A 9,279-nucleotide genomic window follows, 5' to 3' on the forward strand; every position below is an offset into this window, starting at 1 on the left:
GGTCGCTCAATTTCCAGACGCGTCTCTTCCCAGGGCCATTCAGACGCCTGCCCCGACTTACAGGCTGGGTGCGCGGGGGCGACGGCGGCGGCACGTAGGCTGAGCACCTCCGGCACCGAGCGGGGGCGTATTTGAGAGGCAGACTTCGGGGGCGCTGGGGTTGCTGCCCAAGGGGAGATGAGGAGTGAGAGCTGAGGGGGCCTTGGAGACGAGTGCTGGCAGGCAGAGATGAGCAAGTTGGGGAGAGGGGAGCGAGGAACGGGGAAGAGAGTGGGGAGAGGTGAGGAGGAGGTCACCCGAAAAAGGCGAGTGGCCAGAGAGGGAGAACCGAAAAGGAAAGCGAGACCGAAAAGGACGCGGGAGATGGTGGTGGTGGAGAGAAGCGGCGAGGGGAATGGTGAAGGAGGGCGGCAGCCAAGACACATTTCTCGCGGCATAGGCCTGCGGGTAGACCGGACACATACTTGGCGCTCGCTCCTGTTTGCTTCTTTCCTCTCAGTTCCGGGGCAGCGCTGCTCGGCCGGAGCGGGTGGGCCGAGGGCCGTCGAGGCAAACGGCGCCCTAAGGTGGTTCGGTATCACCCCAAGGACCCGCCCCCTCCTCCATTTCCCCAGGGTCTGAGTCCTGCGTCCCTTGCCCGACCAAGTCAGCTGAAGGGCAGTTTTCCACCCGATGGGGCGGGTGTCAGAACCTGCGAAACACTCCGCCCAGGCCCCTCGCCCAAGGAGTGGAGGGGCGAGGGAGGAGCGAGGGAGGTGGCGGGAGGCGACCTAGTTAGCGATCCCTCCCCCACTCTCCGCCCGCCCCCTCCTCGCGGGCCGGGCCGGGCTGGGCCTCTTGTCCTGCCGAGCCCGCAAGGGTTAAAGGCGGCCGCAGGTGAGGTGGGCGGGGCCGCGAAATCGGGGGAAAAAGGAGCGCAGGGCAGAGGATGAAGGCAGAGCGCGCGGGTGAGTCACGGGCGGAGCTGGCCTCGCTCGCTCGCTGGCTCCCGCCCGCCCTCCGCCCTCCGCCCTCCCGCCGGCTCTCTCCGCCCCTCCTCCGCCGCCCGCCGCCGGTCTGATCGCGGCCCCCGCTCGCCCTCGGCTCCTGCCCCTCGCCGTGGAGAACCCGCCGGCGCGCAGGGCCCATGAGTGCCCGTCCCTAGCGCGCCAGCCAGCCGTGCCCGGAGCCCGAGCGCAGCCTCGAGGTAGGAGCCCCGGTCGGGGGGCGAGGGGTGCGCGCTGCGGGGGTCCTCTCGAGAAGACGCGCCCGAACGCGCCATAGCTTCCTATGGCCCTGGGGGAGGTGGTCCTCAAGAATCTGGGGGGCTTAGAGCCCCGGCGGAGTGAAAACTGGGCGGACGGGAGAGACTGGAGGGACCGAGGAGGCTGGAAACCGGGGAAACTGGAGCGACTGGGACAACCGGAGGACTGAAACCTTAAGGACCGGGAGTACGGAAGTCCTGACCACCTGAGCGCCGGCGATCGGGAGAGGCAGCGGCGGAAGGGGGAAGGAAGGTGTTTCTACCCTCCTTCCCGCGTTGGAGAGCGGGAAGCCGGGAGTGCGCGCCCTGCCGTCTCCCTTCTAGAAACCTTGCCGGCCGCCCGTTGCATCCCAGGGCTGGGCTCCCTGGCCCTGTGTCGGGAGAGCCCAATCTGGAGCCTGGGTCGTTAGCTTCCCCACCCTCTAGCCCCTGGGGCAGTTCCCAGGCCCCAAAACCTATTAGGGTCCCAGGCCTCACTGCTCCCGCCCAGCCCCTTCTGGGCTGCCCCGCCTGGGCCTGAGGCTCCTCTCCCGCCGCTTCACTTTCTTCCTTTCTTGTGGTGAGGCAGCAGGAGCCTGAGTAGGCGCCCCAGTCCCCCTCTCCCTTCCTCTCCCAGACTACCAGAGCCACCTCCCTGGTCGCCGAGGCAGAAGGTGTTAAGATCTGCTGAGCCTTGCTGTGGGAAGAAGTCCCTGTCCCAAAGCACTGGATCTCCTCCCCCATCAGAGAAGGCTCTAGCAGTACACAAACCCCACACCTGAGGCATTTGGGCTCCCAGGCCTTAGGAAGAGGTGGTGAGGACAGGGGGACCTTCAAGTCACAGATCTGTGGTCAAGGAAGGGGGGGGTCCTTAGCGTCCCAGTGGTTTAGGGAAAGAGTAACAGACCAGGAGTGGAGAGACCCGGTTCACAGAGGTACGCTCAGTACGTATTTGTTGATTGATGAATAAATGAATCTTTGTTTCTTCTCTAAATGCTGCCTCAGTTTCCTCTTTTTTTAAAATGAGGATTGACCTGAAAAAGTGGGTCTCAACACTTGTCTGCATATTAGAGTCATCTGGGGGAGCTCCTTAAAATGATCCATGCCTAGAATGTACCCTCTTTTATAATCTCTTTGGGTTATTCTTCTTGATTTCTGTAATTCTGGCTTTTCCCGTTGCCCTCCGCTTCCCCCACTCTGACCCTGCATCCTTTAAGCGGGTGGCAATTTTACTTTTCTGAGCTTGCTGGTAAGCTCTTCTCTGGCTGACCCCCCTCTCTGGGAAGCTGACCCCTCCCAGCTTCACATCTGGGTCTCCCCTAGATTGGAGGGGGACCCGAGTAGCAGCCAGAAAGCTGGCTGGCACCAGAGTGGATCAGGATAGGGAAGGGGGCTTAGCTTTCCCGGGTGGGGAGAAGTCTTCCGGAAACTGCACTGCAGCTGCACTCCAGGGAGGCGAAGTCCCTGCTGGAGAGGAAGGGGTGGGGGCCAGGTGTGGGAGTGGGTTTGGTGGGGCAGGGGCAACCCAGCCAGGCAGGGAGCTGAGGGGAGTGGTGTAGAGCTGCGAAATGCTCTTCCTCACTGAGCATGCCTCAGGGATGGAACGAGGGCTCTTTCTCCTAAATCTCAGAACCTGCTTTGGGCTTTGGGAAGTCAGGTCGCCTCGAACTTGGAGTTTCAGAAACAGACCACCTCCGTCTCCCCATCCGTGTCCTGAGTTAAGCTGGGGAAGCTGAGGATAGATCTAGATTCTCCATCTGGGCTGGCAGCAGGTCTGCCAGGAGGAAATGCCACTGCCCCTTTCGCTGGCCTGGGCAGCTGGTGTGGGGATGGTTTTAGCACTGTGCTGTAAGTAAGGCGGATCGCCTCACCAGCCTGGGACCAGCCCAACTCCCAGGGTGAGCTGGGTCCTATGGAAAGGACCACCTAGGGGAGGGTGGACTGCCATCATCCTCTGCCCTTGGCTGAGAACCTCTCACTCTCCACCATTCCCAGCACTCCCAAATTCTCTTAACTGATCTTCAGTCTATCCAGAGGTGCCTTCCTCTTTTTCACCCGGGGGTGGGAGAGGAGCACTTTGCAGGGAGGGGATCTGGGTTAGGACAGAAAGTGAGCTGGTTTCTTTCCTCACTTCACCTCTTCTTTGCCTCCTTTAGGTCCCACCTGAGGTGCCCCTGACCGTCCCTGTCCCCCACCCCACCCCGGATCCCGGCAATGCTAACCGCTGTCTGCGGCTCTCTGGGCAGCCAGCACACGGACGCGCCTCACGCCTCGCCGCCGCGCCTCGACCTGCAGCCTCTCCAGACGTACCAGGGCCACACGAGCCCGGAGGCCGGGGACTACCCCTCCCCGCTGCAGCCTGGAGAGCTGCAGAGCCTCCCGCTGGGCCCGGAGGTGGACTTCTCACAGGGCTATGAGCTGCCGGGGGCCTCCTCTCGGGTAACCTGCGAGGACCTGGAAAGCGACAGTCCCCTAGCCCCGGGACCCTTTTCCAAGCTCCTGCAGCCGGACATGTCACACCATTACGAATCATGGTTCCGGCCGACTCACCCAGGCACCGAGGATGGCTCGTGGTGGGACCTTCATCCGGGCACCAGCTGGATGGACCTCCCCCACACTCAGGGCGCGCTGACCTCACCTGGCCACCCCGGGGCGCTTCAGGCTGGCTTGGGGGGCTACGTCGGAGATCACCAGCTTTGTGCCCCGCCGCCCCACCCGCATCCGCACCACCTCCTCCCAGCCGCCGGAGGGCAGCACCTCCTGGGGCCTCCCGACGGGGCTAAGGCCTTGGAAGCGGCCGCCCCGGAGTCCCAGGGGCTGGATTCCAGTCTGGACGGGGCGGCCCGCCCCAAAGGCTCCCGGCGGTCAGTGCCCCGCAGCTCAGGCCAGACCGTGTGCCGCTGCCCCAACTGCCTGGAGGCGGAGCGACTGGGGGCTCCGTGCGGGCCCGACGGGGGCAAGAAGAAGCATTTGCACAACTGCCACATCCCGGGCTGCGGGAAAGCCTACGCCAAGACGTCGCACCTGAAGGCGCACCTGCGCTGGCACAGCGGCGACCGTCCCTTCGTGTGCAACTGGCTCTTCTGCGGCAAGCGCTTCACGCGCTCCGACGAGCTGCAGCGCCACCTCCAGACCCACACGGGCACCAAGAAGTTCCCCTGTGCGGTCTGCAGCCGTGTCTTCATGCGCAGCGACCACCTGGCCAAACACATGAAAACCCACGAGGGCGCCAAAGAAGAGGCTGCTGGGGCGGCCGCGGGCGAGGGCAAGGCAGGCGGAGCGGTGGAGCCCCCCGGGGGCAAAGGCAAGCGGGAGGCCGAGGGCGGCGCGGCTCCCTCCAACTGAGCGCCTCGGGTACCGCCTCCCCGCTGGTCTCTCCTTGGGGCATCAGAAGAGAGTCCTCTGGCCTGATGCCCTTGGGGGCGGCTTGAGTTCGAGGAGAAGGTGGTTATTTATTGAGGGGGAGGAAAAGTGGTGCAGGGTCAGGGAGAGGGGGCACTAGGGGTTTTTAGTCTCTGGGGCTGGACCGGACGCGTTTGACTGGCTGGGCGGGGAGGAGCTGCGCATGCCCCTCTGTTCTCCCCTTCCTCACTGTTTCACTCACCCCTCGGGCTAGGAGGTTGGGGTAGGGGACCCCTACGGCGGCTGGAGGGCTGAGGGGACCGGCTGGAGGAGACAGCGCGTTCCCGGAGCAGAGAGGAGTGGGGCCGCCCCGGGCGCTGGGGGTAGCTGTCTGGACACGTCCTTAGCGCCTGGGAACCGGGACATAAAAGCGCCTCCGGAACCGCCCTGCGGCCCGGGTCCCTTTCATCCCCCTTGTAGCGCTTCTACCCCTAGGGTTTCCGGAGGGAGAGCTGAGATGGGGTAGAGGAGGCTGGGGGTACCCCTTAGGGAGGGGTCTCTATCTGGCTGGGAGGGTTGTTGCTGTAGAAATAACTCCTTTGATGCGTCTCCTTATTAACCCTTCCAGACCCGGACTGATGGAGCCATGAAGGAAGAGGGAAAGAGGGCCAGAATCCCACAGCCTCCCAGCCAGAACTGTTGGGTGGAGGAGAGAGCTAGATGGGGGTGGGGGGGGAGGTTGAGCAAGGAAGCCTCCTAAAATGAGAGAAAGAGATTTGTTGGGGAATGGAAGGAACTAACCCCTTTCCTCTGTAACCTGGATTCAGTCCTTAACTTTTGGTCTTTATAAAAAATAAAGTTCAGTCGTTCTCATTCCCCATCTGCTACCCGACATGGGCTTTCCAGGCAGCCAGAAGCCCCTGCTCTAGAACTGATGTATGCCTCATCCTAGGTCCCGAAGCATTCCCTTCCCCTTAGGGGCGGAAGGAGGTGGGTTACCTAGGTAGGTTGGGAGTAGGGGTGCGGGGGGGGGGGTCCCAGCAGGGGGATCTCCAGCAGTTCTGCTCAGAGTGGAGGACTCTGCCCCTGCCCAGCATCTCCTCCTCATGGAGAAGCTAAGCCCCACTCTCTCTAGCTCAACGCTCCCCTTTCCGTGCTGCCTGCAAGCCTTGCCCCTCCTGTAGAGTGTGGTCAGGAGGCTCCTTCCTCCCCACCTCATCTCACAGGGGGACTCCTCTTCCCTATGAAGGAGTTGTCCTCCCACTGGAAGGGGTCTGCCTTCTGAGGTGATGTCCAGGAAGCTGTCCCTGTTCCCTTCTTTAGATGCTAGAAATATACCCTGATCGCCCGTCGAATGGGGAAGAGGGGAGGGGAGAAGCCCAGCAGGGGCTGAGCCAGGCAAAGGGCAAGAAGCAGATAGGGGAGGGGTCTGGAGCTAGTGGGCTTTCCCAGGCTCGAGGTCTTAAGATTCCCCCTACCCTTCCCCCTGCCCCTCTTTCTCCACCCAGAGCCCTATGCCAGGATTAGTTGTGTATTGATTTTTAAGTTATAAGCAAAGGGTATTTTATTTAATATTAGGGCATGTGTGTGTGCATGTTGTGTGTACCTGTGTGTGTGTTTCTCTACTGAGCCTGAGGTCTCCAGCCAGGGAGACCCCATCCTGTTCACCCCTTCCAAGTTCCTGGGGCCCAGGCCCACAGCATCTCTTCCTCCCTTGGGGATGCTGGAGCCTCATCCAAGGATAGGACCTCTATGGGAAGTGGGGCTGGGATCTGAGTGGGTGTTTGTGTAGGAGGGAGCCCTTCCTAAAATGGACAGGGTGACTCTCCCTGAGTGGCTCCTGGGCCTGGGGTAGTTTAAGAAGTGATGTTTTTTCTTTATGCTCCCTCTTTTTCCTACCTTCTGCTAACCCAACTCGAGATCCCTTTCCTTGCTGAGAGGGTTGGGGGCAGGAGAGAGTTGGCAGGGCCTGAGGGTTGCCTGGCCAGGTGGAGAGGGGGAGAGAGGGAGGGCACCGTGGGTGTGGGATGTCTTCTCCTCCACCCATCGAAACCAGTCACCCCCTCCCTGTGCCACCAGGACAGCCTTTCCCAGTGACCATTCTAAGGGGAACTCCCGAATGGATGTCAGGGGCTGGGGGACACATGTCCCCCCAGTGGAGGCCCCGAGCTCTAAGGTGTGAGGGTGAGGGCTTTGGATAGGTTTTCTTCTGCTCCCCTGTTTTATAGATCTAGGTTGCTTGGCTGTCTGCCCCCTTCTAGGCAGCCCCCTAGAGGAGAAATGTAGGAATTTTTTTTTTCTTTAACTGCTGTGAACCCACTGTGGAGGGGAGGAGGAGGAGGAAGAAACAGCCTGTGTTTTTTATGCCATAATAAAGTCATCAACCACATCATTGCTTCATTTGTCTTCCAGCTCGGGTTTCCTTTTTGACTCAGTGTCCCTCAGCAGTGAGGACCAGGCCAGCTGCAGGGTGGGGTGGACACTTCCCTTTGATCCTGTAGCCCTGGGCAGCCTCACGTTCCTTTGTTTGGGGCAGAGCTGAGCTGATTGAAGGGTCTGATCTTGCCCCGGAGGTGCTTGGTGCAGGGGGGAGGAGCTCCCTGGGGGTTGATAGCTGGGCTGACGTCCCTCCCTGTCTTCCCTGTGGAGATGAGAAGGTCCTAGATATTTCCTTCCTCCTCCACATGCAAGTCCCCTTTCCTCTCCTCTGCCAAGAACTCCGCTTCCCTCCTTTCCAGAGCTAGCCGGTCTCCAGGCTCCCTCACCCCACCCCGGTGGGGGGTGCTGTCAGTCGGTCCCTCTGGCTGTGAGTGAGGTGGGGGTGACTGACAGCGATTTCTTCACCCAGGATGATCCCTATCAGGGACAAGGCGATGAAAGGCAGCCAAGATATCTGATGGGCCCCCGCCCAGCTGGAAGGTATGAGGGAAAGGCTCGTACTGCAACTCCCAGCTGGAGACCCGCCACAGTTACACAACCACAGTGTGTACCAATGTACCCTCGCTGGCCCCATCAGGCGCCCTCAGCTCTGCAGAAATGCCCATCTGTACACACTTTCCCCGGCTGCCCAATGCCTTGTATGCAGTTGGTACCTAATTCATGTCAAATGAGTAAAAACTTTGACTCTAGAGCCCCAAAGCTACGAAGGTTGACAGAGGGTCAGTTTTTGGCTCCAAGAAGGCAACGTAAGTTTTTGTGTTCTTTCACCTTCTCATCTTATGTTTTGACCAAAATTATTATTTTCCCTTAGTGGGATTCCTATTTCTCCCGCTTTAATCCTAACCCAATTTCTCAGAGCCAAATCTGATCCCCAGGTGGGCCCATCCCATCACTTGTTTGGGAGACTCTGGGGTCACAAAGTTAAGGCCACCTTGGGATGGGGGCATCAGAATGATTGAGGGGTTATAGGGAAAACCAGATGGTCTCAGGGGCCAACTGAGTGTCTCCATCTGGTCCTGGATTTAGAAGTCTGGGAGGAAGAGGGACCAGCGTGTGTTCCCGTGACCTCATGCCCACCTCACTCACTGGGGTGCCTCTTTTGTCTTCCCGCTTCTGGGGGAGTTAGACCCCAGGAGCCTGGTGAGTCCTCTCCTCCTTTCCCCCATTGCTGCCCCCAGGGACAGGAGGGCAGCTGTGGGGCCGGCTGGGCCTGTCTGGGCAGGGCTGGCCGCCCCTCCTCCCCTTGCAGCTCCTCCTGCTGACCTGCATTCTTAGCGGGGGCCTTTTGTGGGGCTCTGACGCTTGCTCGATAGCTCGTTCACCCCCACCCCCACCCCTGACGGAGCCCAAGGCCACTTCTGACCCCTCAGATCTGGTGCCCCTGGCAAGGCGACCCTGGAGGGGCTGGGAGGGAGTTGGGGAAATCAGAACATCTGAGCTGACCCTCTGGGTGACCTCGCGGAGCTGCCATCTCTCCTGGGAGGTGGGAGTCAATCCCTCTAGGGTGGGTGAGTAAAATCAGGAACGAAAAAGTGACAGAGGAGAAGGCAGCCTGGGAACTGCAGCCTGGGCTCCTGCTGCCATGGCCCACACCTCTTCTCCTGCCTGTTCCTGCCCCACAGCGAGCAGCTGGGGAAGTGCAGAAAGTGACCTAGCTTTCCTGCAGGCTGCTTTGGGTCAGCACACAGCCTTGATGCTTGCTTCTGGAATGACATCCAATGGCAACTTCACAACCCCTCCAGACATCACACCGATGCGGCCTTCATTTTTTTTTTTTTTTTTTTAAAGATTTTTTTATTTTTTCCTTTTTCTTCCCAAAGCCCCCCGGTACATAGCTGTATATTCTTTGTTGTGGGTCCTTCCAGTTGTGGCATGTGGGACGCCGCCTCAGCGTGGTCCGATGAGCAGTGTCATGTCCGCGCCCAGGACCCGAACCAACGAAACACTGGGCCGCCTGCAGCGGAGCGCGCGAACTTAACCGCTCGGCCACGGGGCCAGCCCCCGATGCGGCCTTCATTTACCCGTTAATCCTGGTGAGCCTGACTGCTCAGCATCCTAGCAGTGTAGATTTGAAAAGAACCTCAGGAACCAAACAGTCTAGTTATTCCCACCTGGGAGAGGGCATTTGAGAATCAACCGTGGAGTTTTTCAAGAGACTTCGATGGACTTCCCAACCCCCCACCAGGTTATATCACTTGGGGGTATATCAGAGCAGTGCTTCCCAAACTTTATACCTGGGAGTCTTGTTAGCGTGCAGCTTCTTGTTCAGTAGGTCT

At 60.1% G+C, this 9,279-nt stretch overlaps 1 protein-coding gene across 1 annotated transcript; it reads left to right on the forward strand.

Moving 5' to 3' along the window:
* The first annotated feature begins 932 nt into the window (after window positions 1–932).
* On the forward strand, window positions 933–6,955 carry SP6 (Sp6 transcription factor). Its single transcript, XM_014833925.3, has 2 exons — window positions 933–1,186; window positions 3,379–6,955. The coding sequence occupies exon 2, from the start codon at window positions 3,437–3,439 to the stop codon at window positions 4,565–4,567; it is 1,131 nt and encodes a 376-aa protein (XP_014689411.1). The 5' UTR covers window positions 933–1,186; window positions 3,379–3,436; the 3' UTR covers window positions 4,568–6,955.
* Window positions 6,956–9,279: the final 2,324 nt, after the last annotated feature.

This window comes from Equus asinus, chromosome 13 (genome assembly GCF_041296235.1).
Source record: "Equus asinus isolate D_3611 breed Donkey chromosome 13, EquAss-T2T_v2, whole genome shotgun sequence".
NCBI classification, from domain to species: domain Eukaryota; kingdom Metazoa; phylum Chordata; class Mammalia; order Perissodactyla; family Equidae; genus Equus; species Equus asinus.